At 41.9% G+C, this 25,749-nt stretch overlaps 1 protein-coding gene across 6 annotated transcripts in view; it reads right to left on the bottom strand.

The window, feature by feature from the left end:
• Nucleotides 1-25,749, bottom strand: part of BZW2 (basic leucine zipper and W2 domains 2) — a 201,468-nt gene that overhangs the window by 43,391 nt on the left and 132,328 nt on the right. For all 6 annotated transcript variants that reach the window (XM_029589024.1, XM_029589026.1, XM_029589023.1 and 3 more), the window contains one exon: nucleotides 13,028-13,137. In XM_029589024.1, coding sequence (XP_029444884.1) covers nucleotides 13,028-13,137 — 110 coding nt within the window. The remainder of the gene's footprint in view (nucleotides 1-13,027; nucleotides 13,138-25,749) is intronic.

The raw sequence follows: 25,749 nt of genomic DNA, 5'->3' as shown, positions 1-25,749 counted from the left end.
AAGTATGGGGAAAAATTTTTTTTTTTAAATTGAAAGCTTGCTGGGCAGATTGGATGGACTGTTTGGTCTCCTTCTGCCGTCATCTCTATGTTTCTATGTTTTAGGGGCAGCCTGGAACAAAAACACAAGCGTTAGGAGAAAGTAAAGATGGGTTCTATAACTAAAACAAATTGCTCAGGACAGACTGGCCAAATCTATTGTCACATCAGTCCCTGTCCAAACAGTAAAATGTAAATGTGTGGTGAGAACTCCATGTTGCAGCTTTGCAAATCTCCTCCATGTTGACCAATTGCAGGTGAGCCACCAACGTGATGTGCTCTTCACTTGCCAATCATCCAGATAGGGATATACATTCATTCCAGTTTGCATAGGTGCGCTGTCACCAAAGCAAGGCATTTAGTAAAGACACGCAGGGTTGACACTAGCCAAAGGGCAGCACATGGTTCTGATGTCCTTCCTGGACCTCTGGACAGAGGTCTGATGCCCACATCCAGGTGAATCTGAAGGCGCCAATCCCCAGAGCAGAGACTCTCAATGCAGTTTCAAAAACATCAAAGATTGAGCAGACTATGTGTTTTTCACACTGAATTCCCTTGTCTACTAGTGCTGGAGGACATCTTGCTGTTTTTGAGGAAGCTGCTCAGCTACCACTTGCATCTGCTTCAGCAGGTCCTGCAAATACTGGCCCATAAAGAATTGGTAGGAGGTGATGCAGGCATTCAGCAAGCTCTCTGAAACACTTTCCTCCCAAAAGTGTCCAGGGTCTGAGACCCTTTCTCCAGGGGCCCCAAGGAATGAGTCCTCTGCCTCTTGTTCCTCTTGAGAGCAGATTTGAACATAACAGATTAGTGTGATAGCTGACTCTTTTTGAACCCAGGAGCCTTCTGGACAATATAAATTGCATCTGCCTTTCTGTTAATGGAAGCCATAGAGAGGAGACTGTCCTACATTCTCATATGTACATCCAGAAGAATTTCACGGAGTGGGACTGCCATGACCTCCTTAGGGAGGCTCCATGAACTGGAGGTTATCCAGCATTTTGTTTCTGGTTTCGTTCTCCATCAGCAAAATAAATGGAATGACCTATATCATTCTCTGGACAAATCCAGTAAAGGAGAGATCCTCAGGAGGACTTTCTTCTCTATGAGGGAGGAAGCGACTCAGAGAGGAGATGCTGAAGATGCTCAATTCTCAAACAAGGACTCAGGGGTGCACTTGGCTGCTCTGGCCTGGATCCTGGGGTCTTCTGGCGCTCCGGGAAAGTTTCTTCCCCCAATGGACTAGACCATCATCGGGGCGATGGACATCAATCCTGAGTCCCCTCTGGGAATCAACATCAGCACTGATACAGACACCTATTCTGGTGCAAAGCCACTGGGCAGCTGAAGGGACTTGAGCAGCGGCTCTACTTCAGCCCATTGCAGCCCGATGCCCTTGATACTGGAGTACCAAGGCCTCACAGAGACTTGTCCAAGGCCTGCTGGATCTTCTTCTCTAACTCCTCCTCAAAAACAGCCAATGCCAATACTGACAGGGAGGAGTTGAAATGGCCATGTCTTACTGGGAATGAAAGGTATAACAGTGGCAGATGACCTCTTCTCTCCATGGGACCATTTCTGGGGGTTCTCAGTCACAGCTGGATCATCCCTGCTCCCAGTGTGGTGCATCGATGGAGACCGATGCCAGTGCTTCTAAGACTTTTATCGATGCTAGCATTGAAGAGGCAGGACTCTTTGCCTTCTTCAGTTGGGAAGACCCAGATGAAGGCCTGTCCCTCGGGGCTCTTTTGACACTCTAGGTGGTGGGAACTTCACACTCCTCCAATGTTGGATTATTTTCCTCAACCGGTGCAGTTCTGGAGTCCTTCGATGTTGATACCTCTGATGCCAATGGATCAGTGCTTTTCCATTAATTCTAGTCAAGACAGTCATCCCTTCAAGGTCATTCTTGCGCACAGATGAACACCTCTGGATGTCCTATAATGCGTCCAGCCACAGGATACATCCATCATAAGGATCATTAATATATCTATTGTTGGAACCTGCTAGACATGGTCAACTGGAAAATAAGGGCAGCAAAGTCAAACTAAATGGCCCATGGCGTAGGAATCAATGCTCATTGGGTACTGAAGGTGTGCTGGCCTGGCACTGAGATGGAAATAAAACTTACAAAAACTGATTGCAATACCCACTTAAGGACACTACTGGGAGATACATACAAGACTGCAGGGCCCTCGACAAACAAGCTGCAATCCAAAATCATGAAAACAGAGTCCTATGAACAGAAGAGTAAGGAATTGCAACCAGTGGGTACCGTGGAAAAGAAGAGACTGAAGGGGTCCCCGCATGGAATCACTGCATGTTGGCATGCTGGGCATGCTCAGTGAGGCACAGTCAAAGTTATAGAAATTTTGCCATAAAAATTCTGGGCCAGGCTCCAACGGATGATGCCACCCTACTTGTGAGAACTGACATCCTGCTTGACCTTGGAGAATCAAAGGTCCTCTTTTTCAAAACATATTGCAATAGATAGAACTCAAGAGAAAACCTTTTTGAAAATGGGTCTACATAGATTTTAGCTGATAGCAACAATATGCAATATAATTTCATACCTACATCATTTTAGGATGCCTAAGTAATCTGTGAGATGAATTTAACCTGCTTTAATGGGAAATTATTTGAATACATGTTCTTTATTTAATAATTACAATGCATTTACAAATAACATAGTAATAATTCTTAAATTGGAAAATGAAGAAAGCTTAGAGAAACATTGCAAGTATACCATTACAAGTAAGGTGAAAACAGCATGCTTTCTATTAAGCCCACAAAAGAAAGAGGATCCAATTCAAAAACAGGAGAGATGACATATTTCCATTAAAAAGAGAAAAAGGAAAAACAAAAGCACTAGTACAATAAGTATAGCATCTTAGTTCAAAAATATATGTAAGAGGTAAATTTTAACCACAATGGGTTTTATAAAATTGCCCACCTTATATGCGGGTAATCTTATGCATACATGTAATGTTCATACAGGGCGGGGCTGAGTCAGGGTTTTCACTGATACACATACTTTAAAAAACATGCATGTAAATTTACATGGGAAATTTACACACTTTGGATAAAAGGTGTAACTTATGCAAGTTCTTTCAGTGGGATAATTTTCAAAATTAATGTATATGCACATCCTCGCTTTGAAAACTGGTGCGACTTATGCAAATAATTATCGCATAAGTTAGAAATTTACCCATGATGTTAAAAATTACCTTCCCTGAGACTAAAACTACCTTTTTGTAATAACATGGTCATAAATTCAAGAGATAACAGTAGGGTCCACCATTAGCCTGGAGGGAAGGTGAAGGGTAAAAGAAAATGTAATTATTATTTTCATATTTTACAAAATACTTGCAGGGATACTGTAGGAAAATCTCCTCATCAAGAGTTATGATCCTTTGGTGCATCTTAGGAAATTGTTTCTCTTAGTCTGTGTAATCTTGAAAAATCAAAACTCTATGATCCAGAAATAAAAACTCTCTATACCAAAATATTGTCTGTCTGATTCCAAAATAAAACAAACCAGTAAGGGGACCACTGTGGATATTAGAAGGCCTAGAGTTTATTTATTTTAAAAATGTCTATACAGCTTATTTGCCTTACTAAGTGGTTTACAATAAAAAAAATTGTTTTGGTAATTGTAGTTTAAGTATCAGAGCAGGCCAAAAGTGAAGACTGTACAAGTAGATATTGACAGAGAAGCAGCTTATGAAAACAGCTAATGAAACAGAAAATGTTGCTTAAGGCAGCATCTTACAGAAGCAAATGACTTTAAGGTGAACTGAGAGTAATGTTCCAGGAAAAGGTGAAATGGTAATGAGAGAAAATGGAGAAGTGAGAGTTTTGAGACATAATCTCATGACAGACTTATGATAAAGTTGTTTACATCTAGATAAAGTTGCTTACTTCTGGGCTTTAAAATGCTATGCAGTTCATATTTCTAGCAGGAGGTAGTAAGATAATGAGCTAATAAAATATGTATGATTTATGGATGAAAGGAAATGCAACAAGAGTCTGATTGGTAGAAATTAGGCAACTGCAGTAAAGTTATTTTTCCCGTCGATAGCAGGATGAATTAGCCATGCTGTCATGGGATCTGTCAATCAGGCCCGGGAGGCGGAGCTTGTCAGAGCTTTGCTCTCTGCGGCTGCGCATGTGTTCCCGCACAGGAAAGTAACGGAATCTCCTCAGTCTGTTTTTCCGCGAGCGGGATCGCAAGCGGAGCTATTCTTCTCCTCAGCGTTACAGTATTAAACATGTCAAAATCGGGTTTTAAACCCTGTCATTGCGGCAAAGTAATGTCGGTCACGGACGGCCATGACCGATGTTACCGATGCCTAGGACCAGATCGCAATCAGGAAGATTGTGAATTTTGCTCCAGGATGTCACCTAGAGCACTAAAGCAAAGGGCCTACAGGTTTCAGGAACTTTTTGCCTCAACGGAACCATCGGAGGCTCATTCATCGCCTGGCCCACCGACTTCATTGGCTCCCTCATAGAAGAGAACATCTTCGTCGGATCCTCAATCCTCCACTCTTGGAGGTAAGGAGAGCTCAAAACGACAAAGGCCAATGGATTCTAGAAAATCCACAGAGCCAGAAGCGCCGCAACAGGACAGATTGGTGCCAGAAACCTTGGCGCCTAAGGCGCCGTATGCGCACAAAAAAGTATCGGCGCACAATACTTCGGCGCCAGGAGAGGGATCGGCGCACAAAATTTCTAAGCGCATGACGCCAACAACACTTCCGCGTACGACGCCGAAGAACCCGGTGCGCACGGCGCAGAAGCATGCTGTGCGCAGAGCAAATGCGCGCACGGTGCCGTTGACATCTGTGCGTACGGCACCGATAACCCTTGCGTGCACTGAAACAGAAAGATACGCGCGCAAGTCTACATCCGCGCATAAATCTCCATCCGCGCATAAATCTAAACCAGCGCATAAATCTAAATCTGCGCATAAGAGACATAATCACTCATCTCAGGTACTACAGAATGAGTTGAAATGACAACGTTACCCTTTAGGAAGCTCTTCTTCAGTTTCTTCACCAATAACTTCACCTCGTTCATGTATTTCCCTTTCTTCGAGAGCTGATACCAAAGAAGTTACAATAAAACATAGGAAATGATCACCTTCTTCACGCAGAAGTCATACAGACTCATCATCTCACTATTATCATAAGCACTCACGACACTCTCACCATAAAAAATTGGCAAAGAGGAGTGCTACATGGGAAATAAGCCCTTCAACTTTTAAATCATCTCATATACCGCCTTCCACTACCTTCTCACATAGAGAGGTAATACAGGTTGTTTCCTCTAACACTTCTACAGATTCAGAAGATTCGAGGAACATTAACGGGCAATAAAATACGAAACGACCAACCTCGCCAACTTATACAAAGGATACATCTTTTGATTCTCCTTCAATGCAAACATCCCCATCATCATCTATGGGATTCCCATCGGATCCGCAGGAACAAACTCAGGAACCATACTCCCCTCCGGAAGACCTTACATACCCAAAAGTCCTCGAAAAATTGGGCACAATACTGCATCTAGAGGTCCAAAATGAAGCAGACCCTAGAGCAGAAACCCTTGGTCTCCTAAAGATTTTTGATACTCCAGGGGAACCAACATCTCTTCCACCACAAGAACTCCTGCATTCAGTCTTACAGAAGTCCTGGGATGCGCCTTATGCAAATGCAGCCGTTTCCAGGAAAACAGACATAAAATTTCGTATGAGGAAAACATCACTGTACACTCTACCACAATTACCTCATACTTCAATTGTGCTGGAATTGGCGATGCAAAGATTTAAGAAAACAAAATCTCATTCCTCATTCCCACCAGGGAAAGACAACAAATATTTAGATGAGTTTGGCAGGAAAATATACCATAACTCAATATTGACTGCCCGAATTATGCACCATCAATTCTACATGGTACAATACCTATATGAGTGCATGCAGGCTATGAAGGGTATGCTTTCCTCAATGGCGGATCAGATACCTCCGCCTCTTCATGACATGGAAGAGTGTTCTCGACACCTTTTGAGGTCGATCTACGAAGCACATGAAACATCATCCAGGGCATCAGCAACAGCCATTGCAGCCCGCAGACTAGCATGGTTACGTTCAAATTCAATACGTGAAGATTGCACGAGAAACTAACAAACCTCCCATGTACAGGAGATAACCTGTTCGGAGAAAGATTCCAGGACACAGTAGGTAAATTGGAGGAAGAAGCTCTAGCAGTTCAATCATTAACATCACATCCTAATTATTCGACTACACGTCGTTATATTGGATCTACTCATAGGCAATCATATGCCAGGAGACCCTATAGATCTTATCAGTCTTTTCGTACACAACCATACCCTTCCTACCAGCATCCTGCTCCACAACAGAATACCTCAAACCAACATAGAGGTAAACCACGTAACCAGAGACAGCAGGCACAACAGCCGACTACTGCAGCAAAAGCGACTTCATCTTTTTAGTTGCTCAACCACCACCACAACATCAAGTACCACCCGGCAGAATTCGTTCTTGCCTGGAAGCCTAGGAAAGAATAACATCTGATCAATGAGTTTTGGAGATAGTACATCACGGTTACCAACTCCAATTTGCCACAAAACCCATAATGCCTCATCTTTCCACACTCAAGATTCACAACCCCCAACTGCTACTGGGGGAGGAAATTGCTTTGCTTCGCAAACAACAAGCAATTCGACAAATTCACCCAGGCTCCAAATCAGCAGCATTTTACTCCCCATACTTCCTCATACCCAAGAAGTCGGGGGGCCTTCGTCTCATACTAGACCTAAGGGAATTGAACAAATTTCTCACCAAGGAGAAATTCAAAATGGTATCGTTGAAGTCAATCCTTCCTCTCATTCAAACCAACAATTGGATGTGTTCCATCGACCTGAAGGATGCTTACACACACATTCCAATCCATCCATCCTCGTGGCATTACCTATGCTTTCGCTACAGGCATCAACACTACCAGTACAAAGTTCTCCTCTTTGGCCTTTCGGCTGCACCCAGGGTATTCACCAAATGCATGATAGTGGTGGTGGCTCATCTCAGACAACAAGGTATAACCATCTTTCCATATCTGGATGATTGGCTAATAATCGGCCCAACTCCCAACATACTACTAGATCACCTCCATCAGGAACTAGGATTAGTGATCAATTTTCAGAAATCATACCTACAACCAACACAGCAGTTACAGTTCATAGGAGCATGCCTGGACACTACTTGCAACAGGGCATACCTATCAGGCGACAGAATATCGCACTTCCGTCACCTTCTACACACATTGAACCATACTCAGAGACCGTCAGCGAGACAGGTGTTGGTAGTCCTGGGCCACATGGCGGCGGCGGCGATTTTCACGGTTCCCAACACCAGGCTACACATGAGATGCCTGCAATGGGGACTAAAATGTCAATGGAAACAACATTCACAACCATTGACACAGAAGATTTCACTGACTGCCGAAATGAAGAAGGACATAGCTTAGTGGCTCCTAGACTCCACTCTGTCCAAAGGAGCATTGTTCAGTTCCCCTCCTCACAACGCAGTCTTAACCACAGATGTGTCTCGCAAGGGATGGGGTGCACACCTAGAGATTTACGAAACACAAGGTTTATGGACAATCTCGGAACAGAACCTGCAAATAAATTTACTGGAGCTCAGAGCGATTCGCAATGCATTATGAGTATTCCAAGACCACCTGAAAGGACGCAGGGTCATGATCTACACGGACAACCAAGTCGCGATGTTTTACATCAACAAACAAGAAGGGTCCGGTTCATGGTCCCTTTGCAAGGAGACCCTGATAATTTTCGAACACGCTCACCGGAATTCCATCCATCTCCAAGCAACTTACCTACCAGGAGTTGAAAACACAAGAGTGGACAGACTAAGCCGCATCTTTCATCCTCACGAATGGGCACTCAATACAGAAATAGCCCAGGACATATTTATGCAGTGGGGGACACCTTCGATAGATCTCTTTGCAACAGAGATCAATGCTCAAGTTCCCAAATTCTGCTCGATAAGACCAAGCCAATTCAGGATCGCTCAAGATGCCTTCCTCATTCCATGGATGACAGGCCTCCTGTACGCCTTTCCTCCCATACCACTCATAACAAGAACAATTCAAAAGTGCATAGCGGACAAAGCTCAAATGATACTCATCACCCCGGCCTGGGCGAGGCAACCATGGTACAGTTTCCTTCTCCGACTATCCATCATGGATCCAATTCGATTACCGAATCGACAAGATCTTCTCTGCCAAGATCAAGGGACACTTCTACACCCGCTACACTCATCTCTACACTTGACAGCGTGGAGATTAAGAGGCTCCTTCTGACAGAACAGGGAGTTTCCACCTCGGCACAATTCATCTTGTTGGAATCCAGGAAACTCTCAACCAGGAAAAATTATAGGTATAAATGGAAACGTTACTCTACCTGGTGCACTTCCAAAGGTGTACCACCATTGGACTGCTCACCGGAGTTGCTCATTGATTATCTTCATACACTATATATAGCTGGTCTAGCAACATCATCCATCAGAGTTCACCTCAGCGCCATAGGCGCCTATCATAGACCAATCAATGATATTCCTATATCCAATCACCCATTACTGTCTCGTTTCATGAAGGGGTTAACTCACATTCGTCCTCCGGTATCTAAACCTCCAGTTCCATGGAACCTCAACATAGTTTTGGAACAGCTCATGCTGCTCCCATTTGAACCCATGGACTCGGCACACATTAAATACCTCACATGGAAAGTGGTATTCCTGGTTGCAGTAACATCAGCATGAAGAGTTAGTGAGTTGCAAGCCTTGGTCCATTATCCTCCATATTTGCAATTTCATCAGCAAAAGGTAGTTCTCAGAACTCACCCATCCTTCCTACCAAAAGTGGTTTCCCAATTCCATCTCAATCAGACCATGGAATTACTCACATTTTTCCCTACACCTCATGCAAATGATAGGGAAAAACTACTGCACACACTAGATTGTAAAAGAGCTTTAACACACTACAAAGAAAGAACGAACTCGGACTTCCGTGTTTCTCAACTCTTTGTCACCTTTGACCCGAAGGCACCTGGATTACCAGTGGCTAAACGCACCATCTCCAGTTGGATAGTACAGTGCATCAAATTCTGCTATGATAAACAAAATTTACAATTACATTCTACTCCTAAAGCTCACCAAGTCAGAGCAGTAGCAGCCTCCTTGGCACATCTTAAGAATGTACAACCCATAGACATTTGCAAGGCAGCTACATAGTCATCTCTTCATACCTTCATATCTCACTACTGCCTTGATCAACAAGCAGCCACTGATGCGAAGATAGGGCAAGCAATACTGCAATCTCTATCCTCCTGTCCACGGTGACTACCACACTGTCAAGGATCACGTACAACAGATATATCATGCACAACGTGATCGGGAGCTTGGGACTCCCATGACAGCATGGCTAATTCAGCCCTGCTATCGACGGGAAAAAGCAAGTTTGCTTACTGTAAACGATGTTTCTGTAGATAGCAGGATGAATTAGCCATGCTGACCCACCCTCCTCCCTGGCAGTCACCAAGTCTTCGATGACACTAAGGCTTAATCACAGATTGAAGAGATTCCGTTAATTCCCTGCGCGGGAACACACGTGCAGCCGCAGAGAGCAAAGCTCTGTTCTCTGCTTTGACAAGCTCCGCCTCCCGGGCCTGATTGACAGATCCCATGAGAGCATGGCTAATTCATCCTGCTATCTACGGAAACATCGTTTACGGTAAGCAAACTTCCTTATCTATGTATCATGATGAGGCTTGTAGGCTAGAAGTGATAGGCTGAAAATCATAATTATGTTTATTATTGAAATGAAATGGCTTTGCATAAGAAAAAGTATATATGCTTTACATGTGCCTGTTCTGAGCAGAACAGCTGTAAGTTTTTGATTAACAGTCCTTCTCTATGTCAATATATTAAAAAGGAAGTTAAAGTATACACTGAATGATTGTTTTGTCAGTGTAAAATCATTTTTTTTCCTTTCTGTGGATTTGTAGACCAGGGTATAATTTCTATTCATTATTACTAAACTGAATAGCAGCATCATATTAACCTTCACTTCTAAAGACCTTACAAAGATTCCAAAGCCTTGATGTGGGAAGCACAGATATTCAATGATTTGAAGCATTTTTATCTGGTAGAACACAGTTAGTGTATTTGAAGAAAGAAATATCATTGGTTAATAATTTGAATTGCAGGATGCCTTAAAGGGCAATTCTATCCCCACTTTGTTTAATATAGTATGTATATCCTTTGCTAGGTATTATTGAAACTTATAACTTTGGTCTGCAGTGTTACTCAAATGGCTTATAGATTTATTGTATTTTGGAATCAGACATTGCAATCTCTTTGGGCCCAGTTAATGACTGGTTTTCTATTATCTCTGGCTGGATGCGAGATAATAATTTGCCTCTTAATGAAACAAAAACTGAAACTCTCTGGATTGCAGAGTTTAGGTTTATATCTCAATTTAAATGAGGAATCCTTTGTGTTAAATCTCAAGTAAAGAATCTTGGTGGTGCCCAGGACCCTTATCTAGATTTGAATGAGCATATTACAGAAATCAGTAAAAAGGCATCGATTTAAGCTTTGTTTAATCTGCTTGTTGAAACCCTTTCTTATGATTCCAAAACTCAAGACAGTTCTTTTCGCATTATTTGTAAATTCTTTGGATTATTGTAATTCCCTATTTGTGCGGTTACCAAAAAGAGGGTTTATATGGTTTACAGATGATTCAAACTTCAGCAGCCAAACTGGTTTCTAGTACCATATTTAACCTGTTCTTGCACATTTGGCTCCCTACGTCTTTCAGGCACCAGTTCGAAAGTAATTCTTAACTTTTAAAGTTTTACATAATCAGGAGCCTAAGTATCTCTCAGATAAACTTAAGGGATACCTTCCTGGTCACAGTCTGAGATCAAAGTCTGATTATTCTCTCTGTATTCCTTCAGAGAAATCTTGCAGACGCCCCTTTGCCCTTACATATACATTCCTAGTTCTTTAGAATGCCCTTCCCCGGGAACTTTGCTCGGAAACTGAATTCCTTAGCTTCACAAAATAGTGAAGGTCACTCTTATTTATGCAAGGCTTTTATTATTCCCTAACCATGAATTTGTTAATTTTACTGTGGCATCATCTTTTCTATCTATGCTTGGGTCCATGTGGCCAATGTTTCTTGGACTCATTTATGGAAAGGTAGGAGGTAATTTTCAAAGGAGTTACTCTTGTAAATATAGCATACCATCATAAGCAATTTTCATAGCCCATTTACACACTTAAAAGCACTTATGCATGTAAAATATCTACAGTACCTGAATGTAATCCTCTTTGAAGTGCCAAAAAGCAGAATATAAATCAAATAAATTTATAAAAAATAAATACAAATCTGTTGACAATTCAATGGCAAATATTGTAATAATTTTCAAAAGCCCACTTGAGTAAAGTGCATTTAACTAGAGTAAAATCCAGTTTTAAGCATGCAAATCTTTTTGAAAATTACCCCCCAAATTTATCTTAGTAATTTTATTTATTTTTTGTCATTTTTATTTTGACTGCTTTTTATTATTTATTTGCCTTGTTGATGTAGTATTGTTTTTGTAAATTGTAGATTGCTTTAAGCCTACTGGTTAGGCAACTAAGTTTAAATAATTGAAATTAAATATGAACTGTCCATTCTGAGATGCCTCTCTCCTGGGTTCCAGTTTGCATCTACCCATGATTCTTAGAAGACAAATAAAACTTGAAGATGCTTAATAAGGCTTGAGATGACACTTTTAAAACTTCTGTAAGACATTTCCTGAACACATCTACTGGAGTCACATTAAGTGGTCTAGGAAAGTTAAGGAATCTTAAGGTTGAGTTACCTGGCTCAGATCTCTAGGACCTCTAAGAATGAATGACCACATTGTCCTCGGCTAAAAAATTATTAGAAGTTTGTTTAGTTGCTGATTGATGTAAGATCACTATTTTCGCCAAATGGTCTAACAGGGTTGCCTCTTGGGTTAAAACTCTAATCTGAAAATTAGATGAGAAGCCCACCAAATTATTAGCTTTTTAAATCAATAACCTCTCCATGGTCACAATGGCAGACCCAATCATCTCCAGAGTAATGACCTCTGATTTTGTCAAACTGGTGCACCATTCACAGAATGCACAAAGAATGCCACTGGTGAGAGAAATCAAGGCACCAATACAGTCCAGCACTAACCACAGTTCCTTCAGTTCCCTGGCAGACCCTGCACTTACAATTTCATTCAATACCGCAGCCCCACTGAAAGTTCCAGGGTTAGCAGTATATATCAGAGAACTTGCTTGGGGAGCAGAGAAGACAAGAGAGGCAGCCCTTTTTCTGAGTGCATAAACCCATGCAACTCCCATCTCTGCTAATGCCCAATGATTTGTTCATTAGGTTCAATCTCAGAGCTGGGGGGGGGGGTGCTCTAGTACCAGGGATCAACCTGGTCACCATCTCTAGCTAGTTGGGAGGGTACTACCTGGCCAATCCCAACAATGGAACCACCTAACATTTCAGGTCCAACACCCCAAAGAACAGACTGATCCACTGAGGTATATGCAGGGAATAGGGGTTCTGAGAGGAGAACCCTCACTTTCCCTTTACTTTTAGCCATTAAAAATCCAATAAAATAGGAAAAACAGAAATATTCAATATAACAGCACAGAACTACAGGGTAATGCTGTTAATGCCTTGGCGCCATCCTGAAGCCTTCTTAACTGGCAACAATTCTAATATTAAGTTGACATTTGTAGGATAACAGAAATTGGTAAAAAGTTAATAAAGACTGATTCATATCATTAACCATTGTTCTCCTCATTTTGCAAATCAAAGAAAAAGCAAACAAGCAGGTAATTCAGTGCAAAACATACCAGTAATCTCTTGTCCAAGTTGGCCTTCCTTAAAGAAGAGGTAACAGCATTGGCATCTTTTTCTGCCATCCAAGCTTTGAAAAGTTTTACAGCGAAAGATGCTGATATCCCTATTAAAACAAACAAAAAGATCCCTCCATATATACTGCTTAATATCACTTTTAGAAATAGGTGGCGACTTATAGGGCATGTCCATGTCCTCCAAATAAAGATAACATGTTTCTGAAAACAGTGATAGAAAATGAAGGGGGGAAAAGTACTCATTTCAGAATACCAATGGATGACATTTTCTACCCCAACCTGCCTTTTTGGTGATATGCTCAGTACTTTAAGAAGTATCCTGAAAGTCTGTATCACTTGTTTTCCATTTGATCTAAAAGAGAAGAGACTAAACAGGGACAGTAATAGTGTTTTCAAGATGAAAAAAGTTAACATCTCATGACCACCATTTACAAAACCAATCAACACTTAGTTGCACAATGCAAGCCAACATGATAAGAAATCAGGGATCTGAATTTCCAACAAAATAAGGGGAAGTGGAAGTACCATGTCACAAACTGCAGCACTACAGTTATACTCATATTAATTACTCCTCATAACCAGAAATCAATGAAAATAAATACAACCTTGGAGTGCCATGCACTATCTATCTAGTCATAATGGAAAGTAGGTACCCCAAAAAGAAAACAGACCGAGCATCTCAGACAGCAAGATCAAAAACTACGGTCCCAGGGTAAATGAACAAGAACACATAAAGCTTTACAAAAGAAAGAAGATTTTAAAAAAAGGGTGAATCTAGAGCAGGAACTTTTTGGGAAGGAGGGCCAGAGTTCCACTTAAACATTTCACACCCTGCAAGGCTTAGAAAAGTAAAGAGGTGCCAAATTATAGGGCCACAGGCAGATCAAGCAGAAGGCTACTGTAAGGATGGCTGGACAACAGTGAGATAACTAACAAGAAATGAGTTATAAATAAAAGATGTGACCACAGACCAAAGAGAGTTTGGGGAAAGGCACAGGGTGCTAGTAATAACCAGCCACTTTGTCCCACTCAGAAATTTGGTCTTTTCTGGGTAAAACCAAGATATATGTAACCTCTGCAATCAGCCCTCAACCCTGAGGTCATTGTAGTGGGAGGAACAGAGCAACATGGAACTTATACCATGGAGGCACTGATGGAATCCTGAACCTGACCCCTGGATAGAGGATCAGATGAGGGCAGTGGGGGTAGCAAGGGGGCAGGAGGGGGCTACATTCACATATATATATATATATATATATATATATATATATATATATATATATATATATATAGATCAAAAAATAAAGGCAATGTATTAATTTAGACTGTGCTTTTGCTATGACATGCAAAAAAAAAAACCCCCAAAAGAACTTTGGGGAAAAAGAAAAAAGCACTATCACTTATACAATAATCATACAGAAAATATTATTTATCCTAAAATAATCATACTTTATTGAAAATACAATAAAATATTAATTTTTCAATTTTCAATCTAGGAGTGACATTGGTTTTATGTGAAAATTGAAAAATTAATATTTTATTGTATTTTCAATAAAGTATGATTATTTTAGGATAAATAATATTTTCTGTATGATTATTGTATAAGTGATAGTGCTTTTTTCTTTTTCCCCAAAGTTCTTTTGGGGGTTTTTTTTTTGTGTATATATATATATATATAATATATAATATATATATATATATATTTGTTTTAGCAGTGGGAACCTCCTGAAAACTCAGGGTCCTGCAGCAGAAGCAGGCCTGGATGAAACTGCACGTGACCAGATCTGGCACTACTGGGTATGCACACTGTGCAACTGCACAGGGCAGCACATCTGGGGACAGGCAGCAGCGACAGAAGAAGAGGAGTCCTGCGAGGCCACCGGTAGACCCCATCCCACTAGCGGCTGAGAAGCGTAAGCTCACAAGGTTGCTAGTAGACCCAATTCCATCGGCGATCGAGAAGAGAAGGAGGACCATTCTCCTGCTCTTTCACTGTGCCAGAATGTTGTACCCAAAACACGTGCAGCTAGAACGTGTTCTATGCGCTTGTGATGTATGAGATCAGCATAGTAGAAGTGCTAGATTTGAGTAGCTCAGGGGCCAGCACACAAGGAAGAACAGCAGAATTGGCTCTTCCATCTGCTCTCGATGGTATATGTGTGAATGTGAATGATTGAGAGCCTGACTGGGATGTGTGGTGTGTGTGTGTGTGAATGGGAGCCTGATTAGGGTGTGGGTGTGAATGGGAGCCTGACTGGGGTATGTGCCTGTATGTGTCCATGGGAAACTTACTGGTGTGTGTGTATGGGAATCTAACTGGTGTGTTTGTGTGAGAAGGAACCTGACTGGGGTATATGTGTGTATAGGAAACTGACTAGGGTGTGTGTGTGTATAGTATATATGAATGGGAACCTGTCTGGGGTGTCCGTGTGTATCTGTGCAGAAATGAGAACCTATCTTGGGTGTCTCTGTGAATCGGATTTGTATGGGGGTGTGTATGTGTATGAGAGAGAAGGAACTTATGTATATGTGACTGACAGTATGTGAGTGTGTGTGAGACAGAAAGCCTGTGTGTGTGTGAAAACATATGTGTATGAGAGGGGGAGCATGTGCATGAGCATGTGTTCTTTAGAGAGAGGGATTATGTGTGTGTGACAGCCTATACATATGAGAGAGAGGGAGCATTTATGCGCGAGTCTGTATGTATGAGAAAGAGGGAAGTTATGTGTATATGTAAGAACATGTATGTACAACAGAGAAGGAGCATATGTGTGTGGATGTGCATGTGTGTGTTTGAGAGCATATGTGTATGAGACAGAGGAAGCTAGGCACTAGAATCCTAGCAGTGGCCCACATGATGACCTGCTGTCAGGCATCCCACACCTGCCCAACAGGAAGACTAGAACTACCGGGAGACAGGTGAGTCATGTGGCAGGTTGAACCTGAGAGGGAGATGAAGGGGTATGAGTGAGGGAAAGAAAGGGTATGAGAGTGAGGAATGGGAGGGGGGGGGGGAAAGGATGGGAAGGGTGAGAGAAAGAGAAGGGAAAGGAAGGGGTGAGGGAAGGGGATACGTGACTGGGAGTAAAGGGAGATGAGAGTGAGGGAAAGGGTGGTGAGTGACAGGGGAGGGAAGGGAGAGAGGGGAGGGGATAAGTGACAGAGAGAAGGGATGTGAGAGTGAGGGAAAGGGGTTTGAGTGTCTGAGAGGTGAGTGAAAGGGAAGGAAAGGGAAGTAAGGAAGTAGAAGAGGGGAGTGAGAAGGAGAGGGTAGGAGGTGCATGTGTGTAAATGAAAGAAAGAGAGAGGAGAAAGTTTGTGTGTTCCCTCCTCTCCTGCCCCCCCCCCCCCCAATCCCACCTCCCCTCCACTAATCCAAGATAATCTCAGGGTGACTGGAAATCAAACGTTTCCAGAATCGGCGAGGGGAATATTTTTTTTTTATCCTTATTAGTTTTAAAAACAGAACCATAGAAATGATGGCAAAAAAGGACCAATGGTCCATCCAGTCTGCCCAGCAAGCTTATAGTAGCTTCTGCACTTATCAGTTTCCCAGACCGTCAAGGTCAGGGCCCTTGTTGGTTTCTGTTTGAGTTCAGTTCCCCGTTACCTCCTGCTGTTGGAGCAGAGATCAATGTTGGAGTTGCATCAAGAGTTTCATGTTTATTGGTTAAAGGTAGTAACAGCTGTATCAGCAAGTTACCCCTATGCTTATTTGCTTTCCCTGACCACAAAATTCCCCTTTTCCCTCTGCTGTTGATGCAGAGAGCAATAATGGAGTTGCATTAACAGCATGAAGGCTTATTGGTTAAGGGTAGTAACCGCCACACCAGCAAGTTACCCCCATGCACTCATTTCTTCATTTCCATCCTCTAGTTTTTAGGGATTCACAGTGTTTATCCCATGCTCCTTTGAATTCTTCCACTGTTTTTGTCTTCACCACCTGCTCCGGAAGGGCATTCCAGGCATCCACCATTTTCTCTGTGAAGAAATATTTCCAAATGTTGGTTCTAAGTTGTCCTCCCTGGAGTTTCTTTTCATGACCCCTAGTTCTACTGATTTCTTTCCAATGGAAAAGGTTTGTTGTTGATTGTGATTCATTAAAACTTTTCAAGTATCTGAAGGTCTGTATCATATCTCCCCTGCACTTCCTCTCCTCCAGGCTATTCATCTTTAGGTCCTTCAATCTTTCCTTATAAGTCATTTGATAGAGACTACCCACCAATTGGTCACCCTTCTCTGGGCAGCCTCCATCCTGTCAATGTCCCTTTAGAGATACTATCTCCAGAACTGAACATAGTACTCCAGGTGAGGTCTCACCAAAGACCTGTACAAGAGGAATATCACTTCCATTTTCTTACTAGTTATTCCTCTGTCTATACAGCCGAGTATTCTTCTGGCTTAGCTATCACCTTGTCACACTGCTTCACAGTCTTCAGATCGATAGACACTATCATCCCATGGTCCCTCTCTTGCTCTGTGCACAACAGCCCTTCACCTCCTATCACATACAGTTCTTTTGGATTACCGCACCCTAGATACATGACTCTGCACTTCTTGGCATTAAATCCCAGCTGCCATATCTTCGACCACCGTTCAAGCTTCCTTAAATCACGTCTCATTCTCTCTACTCCTTCTGGCGTTTCCACTTTGTTCCAGATCTTAGTATTATCCACAAATAGACAAACTTTACCTTCTATCCACTCCGCAATGTCGCTCACAAAGAAATTGAATAGAACCAGTCCCAACACGATTCCTGTGGCACTCCGCTTGACACCGCTCTCTCTTCAGAGTAGGTTCCATTTACCATCCCATGCTGTCTTCTGTCCATCAACCAGTTCGTAATCCACGCCACCACCTTGGCGCTGACTCCCAAGCTTCTCATTTTATTCACAAGTCTCTTATGTGGGATCGTGTCAAAAGCTTTGCTGAAATCCAAGTAGATCACATTCAAGCACTCTTCCTCGATCCAATTCTTTAGTCACCCAATCAAAAAAATCTATCAGATTTGTCTGACAGGACCTTCCCCTAGTGAATCCATGCTGCCTTGGGTCCAGCAATCCTCCTGACTGTAAATAGTTCACTATCCTTTCCTTCAGCAGAGTCTCCATTAATTTTCCCGCCATCAAAGTGAGGCTAACCGGCCTGAAGTCTTCAGCCTCCTCTCTGCTACCATTCTTGTGGAGCAGGACCACTACCGCTCTTCTCCAGTCTTTTGGCAACACTCCCGTTTCCAAGGATCTAGTAAACAGGTCATGCAGTGGACCCGCCAGCACATCTTTGTGCTCCCTCAGTATTCTGGGATGAAATTCATCCGGCCCCATGGTCTTGTGCACTTCCATTTTTCCTAGTTCTTCCCATACATTCTCTTCTGTAAACAGATTTTCATCTACCCCATCTCCACCTACAGTCTTGTCAATCAGCAAAGGTCTGTCTCCAGTGTCTTCTTTACTGAACACTGAACTGAAGTATTTGTTTAATATTTCTGTCATTTCTTCGTCTCTCTCCACATATTGATCATTGTCACCTTTCAATTTCATAATATCACTTTGGACCTTTCTCTGATATATCTGAAAAATGGTTTGTCACCTCTCTTTACCTCTTTGGCAATCTTGTCTTCCACCTGACTTTTAGCTTTCTTGATTTCCTTCTTTGTCTCCCTCAGTTTCACCAGATATTCTTCCCTGTGTTCCTCATTTTGGGATCAATTATATTTCTTGAACGCTGTTCTTTTTGCTTTTATTTTATCTACCACTTCCTTTGAGAACCAGATCGTTTCTTATTTCTCTTACTTTTGTTTACTTTTCTAATTGGTAGTTTGGCCCACTGTTGTTCCACCTCTACCATTTTCTCCATCTTCTAGTTCTTCCTCTAGGTAAGTCCCCATTTTGACAAAGTCCGTATTTTTGACATTCTAAATTCGGTTCTTCGTATGACTTCTCTGCATCTTATTTACAATATCAAACCATACTGTTTGATGATCACTGGTGCTGAGATGGTCTCCCACCCAGACATTAGAGACATTATCCCCGTTAGTGAGCACCAAGTCAAGTATCACATCTTCCCTCATGGGTTCCATTGCCATTTTGTTTTTTTAAGACAGCCTCTTGCAGGGCATCCACTATCTCTCTACTTCTGGTAGATTCTGCAGAAGGGATTCTCCAGTCTACGCCCAGCAGATTAATTAATTAATTATTGGGTGTTATTTGATATGTCTGCTGTTTTGAAATATTTAATGTATCTTTGTGAAATGTTTAAATTTGTTTTTATCATTATTTATTGCACTGTATATGAGTCTGGCTGGGAGGTTTGGGAGGGAAGAGAGGCTGGGGAGCACAACTGCTGGAAACTGGGAGGGGGCCTGGGGGAACAAGAGTGCCGGGGACTGGGAGAAGGAAGAGGTGGCTGGGGAGCAAGACTGCTGGGGCCTGGGAGGGTAGGAGACTGAGACTGCTATTGCTTCTGTTTCTCTGAGGTGAGAATTAGGGAATTTGATTTTATCTGTGTCATTTTGGGGAAATGTGTATCTGAATATTTCTATATTATTTCTCTGGTGTTATACTGCAGGCAGAGTCTGGCTTTTTGCGGTTTCCAGTTCAGATTTTGTTTCCATGTTTCTCTTTCTAATTTGTTGTCAGTTACTCTGTATTTGATGAGGGGACAGGCAGTGGGAGATTGTAGTGATGTGTGCAGGTCTGGAAAAAAGGACAAATTTGAAATGGTTTTTCCTTTTTTTTTTTTTCTCATGGTCAGAAGTGGAAAAATTGGAATTTATAAATTTTACAACATAGCCTTTGACTCTTGGTCTTATTCTTTATCAGAGAACATTTTTGTTTGCTTGCACTATCGCAGATGGAAGGGGCAAGGTTGGCAGCCTATCTGCAGGCAGGGAAGCTTTTGCCCCATAGACTGTTCACAATAGGCTGTCAGTTCATTTCTTTTCTGGGATTTCTATTAGTCTGACTTTCTTGCTCTTAAGCTTTTCTATAAGAAGGATTTGGGAGAGGGTGTGCTAGAGAGGCAACACAAATACATTGCGCCCTGGGCACCAGAGACCCTCACTAGGCCTATGGATGAGGGTTATTTGGAAAAGTTGTTTTCCTCTGGAGGAGGAGGGTATGTGGCAGAACGAAGTAATAAGGGGATTGATATGAGCAAACAGACTGAAATAGACAGGATTCTTCTTTCAGCTCAGCTCCTTGATTTCAATCATAGTTAGGAGCCAGAAAATTGCAAGTTTAAAAAATACAAAGATCTCCAACTGAAAAGAATGCACAGCAAGCGTGAAACTTTTACATCAATAAAAGTACAAATAGGTCCATATTCAGCTGATGATCACAGGATAAAGTCACCCAAAGGACACATTTTATCTGTTTAACTTTTTATCAGGATATTCAGCCCAAATACATCCTGACGGAATGCCTGGGTAATTTTAGGACAGATTTTTTTCTGGACAAAATTACTCGGGTAACTTCATCCAGCCAGTGCCAAATATCAGCGGACAAAATAAAACCTTGCCCCGATAACATGCCTGGTATCGATACTTGTCTGTGTACATTTTTTTCAGAGCAACAAATTTCCCAGACAGTATTTAGCCAGTGAGTGTGTGTGTGTGTCTGTGTGGGGAAGAGGATTAAAAATGTCAAGGTTTATTTGGCTAACTTGAAAAGTTAGCTGAACAAACCCTTTGATTATGAATCTCAATATTACAGAACACAAGCATTCTGAAGACAGGAAATAATCCTTGCCAGGAATAGTATTAACAAAATAATGCCTACTATAACCTGAACTAGCTCCTCCAGTTTTGTTGCATAGTGATCAACACAAGAAAGGACACAGTAATAATGAAAAAAATGGCTTACATCATTCACATTGGAATTTCCTTATTGCACAATGCCTTCTGTCAGGATGCAGCCTAGGCAGGGCTCAAACAAGTACCCTGAGAGTTTCTAAGTCTCCTTCTCAGGCGAGCTATCTGCCAGATAGTGCTGAATGCCTTTCAACTAATTCCCTTGTGTCAGCGTTTCTATGCATCTGTTTTCATTCTCTGGCCTGGTCCTTGAATGGTTCTAGGTGTGAGTATTCGTACTCTGTCCTTCCTCCTGTGTCCCAATTGCTCAAGTGAGAGACCAGCCTCAACCACTCAGTGTATTTCAGCCCTTCCCCTATCTGTATTCTTGCTTGGTTGAACACAGCTTTATAATTCTGTTCCCAATTGCTTCTCCAGCCTCTTTTCCTGAATAATCTCTCCTAGAATGACTTGTTCCTATGTTACCTGTCCTGGATTGTGCCTTGTTTGACCCTGTATACTGCCTTGTTTGGACTTCTTGTCTATCCTGGACTTTACTTTTGCATCATAGACTTGCCCTTTTTGCTAAAAGTTCTGTAATAGCTTGTTCAGCAGTAAATAGACCTTGCAAATGCCCTTCAATTTGTTTCCAGTTCCAGCTGGTTGTATAGATAATTTCAGAGTGACTCCTGTTTCCCAGTTTCATCCGCTTAGTCCAAAAGAATGTGATGATCTACTCTATCAAAGGCATTTGAGAGATATTTTTACATTAGGAACAGCAGTTCATCCACCATCAGTATGGCACCGTAGGTCATGTATAACAGAGAGCAAAGCGGAATCTGTACTAAAGCCAGTTCTGAATCCAAACTGGCAGCTATCTAAGCCTGACACCTCCTCTACAAAGGCTGTAAATTGTACTGTAACCACCTGCTCAATAATTCTGTCTAAAAAAGGCAGGTGTGGTGCTGGCTTGTAGTTGCCATAATTTATGGGATCCAGGGAGAGCTTTTTATGCTTTCCAACATACAGAATGTTGGCAAGAATTATATAAAAGGGACTGATGTCCATCAATTCTTCCATCTGTCCGTAGGCACAATAACTCTCCAAAAAGGGATTAAAATTCACAATATGGTAAGCAGGAAGAAAATGTGAGTATATTGTTCTTACTTGTTTAGTACTGAACAGAACATAGGAAGGCCAGTATTGAAACACTACTTAGCTGGATAAGTAGGACTTGTCTGGTTAAGTGGCAGCTGCTGAATATGTGGCTACATATTCAGCAGCCACGACATATCTGGACAAGTCACTTATCCGGCTAAAAAGATAACTGGACAGTCAATGGATGGATTGTGTGGTACTACTTATCCAGATAAGTGCCAATATTCCGCATTAACCAGTTAAATTACTCGGATACGTTAGACCTGCCATAGATCTGGTCCAACTTAGCCGAATTTAACTTATCCAGCTACGTAGAGACATCCCATTTAAGTTCACCGGATAAGTCTTAACTGGTGAGGTGAACTTAAATAAATGTTTATTTTTTTAATATTGGGTCCAGAATTTTTAAGATATGGATAAATTTACAATGTCCCACAGCCAGCTGAAGATTTGTTCATCTGCAGGTTTTATTAAACTTGAGGGGCAAGTGTTTAAAGGGCATTTTATTGTCTTCAGAAAAGGCGATCATTTGGCCATCATCTAAAACAATGCCTTCAAATCCATCTTGTGCTGTTCCTCTTAAAATCCAGAATATTTTATATCCTTTCTCTTATGCTTAATTTTTATTTTATTTTTTTTAATTTATTTTGGGATTTAGCTCATGCCTTTTCATTGTTAACTCAAGGCAAGTTTACATTCAGGTACAGTAGGTATTTCTCTGTCCCCAGCGGGCTTACAATTTTATGGAGCCTATTTCCTAAAACTTTTCAATGGAAGATGATGCCAAGAGCAGAAGGCATGGCAGTAGGATTTGAACTCTGGCTTCCCAAGTTCTCAGGCTGCTGCTCTAACCACGAGACTCCTCCTCCTCCTCCATAGTACAGGAGCATCCCTACACTATGAAATCAGCATTGCTGCCTACATAGTTTTATATTGTTCACTTCCCCGTTTAAATGGGGGGTTTTTTTTTGTTTTTTTTAAATGTCCCCTCCCTCTTGAAGACATTTGCACTGCAAGTCACATATTTCTTCATAATCTGCCTTGTGCCTTTCCTAGGAAAAGGCAGAATATCAAATGGAAATAAATATATAATATTGTGAAAAAACAAAGCAAATGTTTCACAGTCCTGTGTAAAATCTGGGTGTATAAAGAGTATCACAGATTATACCAGAAGACTCAATCTCTTTGTACAATTCCTGGAAACTGTTTTCCACCCTAATAATGATGTCAGAATAGAAATTCGTCTCTGCTGCCCACATCTTTTCCCTGTAATTGGCAAACTATGTTCTCCACTTGGCCTGGTTTGAAGGTAATAGTGACCTTCACCAGAACTTTTCCAACTGGCAAACCATTTATTTTTTCTTGTTTATCTCCTGTGTGAACACAAACATTTCCCTTCCTAGCCCTTGTTTTTGTCAATGGGGTGACCATATTCAGTGCTTTAGCCAATTCAGAGTTCCAAGATCTCACTCTATGGTAAGAAGGTCCCTTTGAAGGGGCAAGGGGGCCAGTTATAATTTTGAAAAAAAAAAACCCAAAACAACCCAAAATTGATTCTCATCAATTTTCCTCCAAATCATGAGCTACTAGCAAAGGTCAACTGCAAAAGTCGTTCCTAACTTCATATCTAAAGTCAAGTCAATTAAAAAAAATGATCTGACCAGGGAACCAACTGTGTTTTTACCTCCTTAACCCCTCCTTTCAGATTTAGGTCCTGGGGGCAAAGAAGCAGCTCTAGAGTCTGCCCATCTTTATGGGTTGGGCCCATCACAGTTTAAACTAGACCCCCTAACCTTACTGAACAGTAGCCTGACTGCATGTTTCTCCTCCCCCTCAACCTGTTACAGGAGCACTTAACAACCAAGAGTACTTAGGCTGCAAAGAGATAAATGTAAGCCAGGCAGAATACTCCGTTTGATTCCAACGTATCTGATTAATAATATACAGGGAAGTAATGCCCTTGAAATGGTTCTTCACTTTAAAACTGTTCATCTTTCATGTCTTTTGAAATAGCACAAACATGAAAGCTAGAAACCTACAGCATGCATATTTTAGCTTATAGAGGCAAAAAATAACCTCTGGATATGGAAGAAACTAGTTTTTTTGGTTTTTTTTTGTGTGTGTGTTTGCCTGCTTTGCCTTCCAGCCAAGTTGGAAACTGCTTCAATTCCAGTTACACAACCCCTGAATTCAGTTTGCACCAAGCTAGGGGCTTGGAGTTCTAGGGAACTCCAAGCCCCTAGCAGTCAGCTCGGGCAGGCCTCCGGCTTGGCAGCATGCAGAGGCAGGGCAATGCAGGCTGCTGCTCACGCGCCAGTGCTCAGGGCAGCCTTCTTCAGAGCCACAGAAATGCCAGTGGTGAAAGATGCCCAAAAGTGAAGGCAATAACAAAGAGGCCAGGAGAATTATTTGATGAAAACCATTGCCTTAGGATACTCTGACCATCATAAAATAAAAAAAGGTGGGGGTTACCCATGCAAGTTACATTACTTTTTAAAGAACCCCCTCCCCCTCCCAACCCTTTATATTTGTGAAAGCCTCATCACCATGGGGGTGTGTGTGTAGTCTTGCTGGCAGCTTTCTTAATAATCTGCTGGCAGCAGTGGAAGTCTGACATCTTGCACACAAGCACACCTCCTAATAAAAATCACCTAACAGCTCTGAGAAGCCATGCTCCTGACAGCAGATTGCTAAAAAATTCCATTGGTGGGTGGGCCTCAGGTGGTCAGAATTGACAAGGGTTTTATGTTTTGTCAATTCCCTAAGGAGGAATAGAGGGATGTTAAGAAGGCAGAATGTTTAAGCACTTTGATCCACTTTTGAAGGCATGGGTCATGTTTGGTTTCAGTTAGCATTCCTGTAACTCTCGCTGTGAGTTTGCAGTCTGAAGTGAAAGTCTGAGAGCCTGAACAGTGAGAGAAAGAAATAAGCTCCAAGGCTCAGATTTCTGAGCAGAAGCTGGAGGTTTTTTCGAAATTTGTCCACAGTGTGGCAGTATCAATCAAGGAATAAAAGCCAAAAGTGAGCAGAAAGCTGGCATTTAAAATTTGGCTAATGAGGGATAATAATCCTTACTGACCGGAAATCAGCAGTCTATCTACTATCTGACTATGCCAGCAACTCTAATCCAAACTAAAGACAATCAATTTATATTTCTGCAATCTGTTTTCTAAAGCATTTCAGATAGAAGGGATATAAAAGAATGCAAATATTCTTCTATTCTTAAACTGAAAAAAGGGAAAGAACAATTTTCATAGTCTTTACATTATTACATGAATTCAGAGGCAGAAGCAAGACCTCCAGTTTGCTGCAGTGTTGCTTGCCTGCTGTCACAGAATTATGGCAAACTGCGTCTTGTATGCTACTCACTGCCACAATTCACTGCGTATGATCTGTAGCGCTACAGAAATGATAAGTAGTAATTCAGATGTGTTCCCTGGCCAGTTGTGCCATGATCTTGAAAGGGACAACTAGCCCCCAAGTACAGTCCCCCCTCCCAGAACAAAATCTGCTGTCCCTTGCAAAAAAAGATCACTCCTTTGACCCCCTTTGCATGAGGCCCTCCCCCTCGCCCCCAACCCGAGAGATCTCCCCCTACGCTCTTCCTAACAGAGACTGGCCCCCTTCTGAATACTGCATTAAAAAAAAAAAAAAAAAGGCCACTCGCAAAACCTCCCAGGCCCCATTTCCTCAAACCCCTTCTCCTTACCCCAGGGCAGCTGAAGGGTCTTCCAGGAAGAAGCGAGCTCCTGCT

The sequence above is a fragment of the Rhinatrema bivittatum genome, chromosome 2, assembly GCF_901001135.1.
Source record: "Rhinatrema bivittatum chromosome 2, aRhiBiv1.1, whole genome shotgun sequence".
NCBI classification, from domain to species: domain Eukaryota; kingdom Metazoa; phylum Chordata; class Amphibia; order Gymnophiona; family Rhinatrematidae; genus Rhinatrema; species Rhinatrema bivittatum.
Note: the sequence above shows the minus strand (reverse complement) of the source record. Positions and strands in the feature narration are given on the sequence as shown.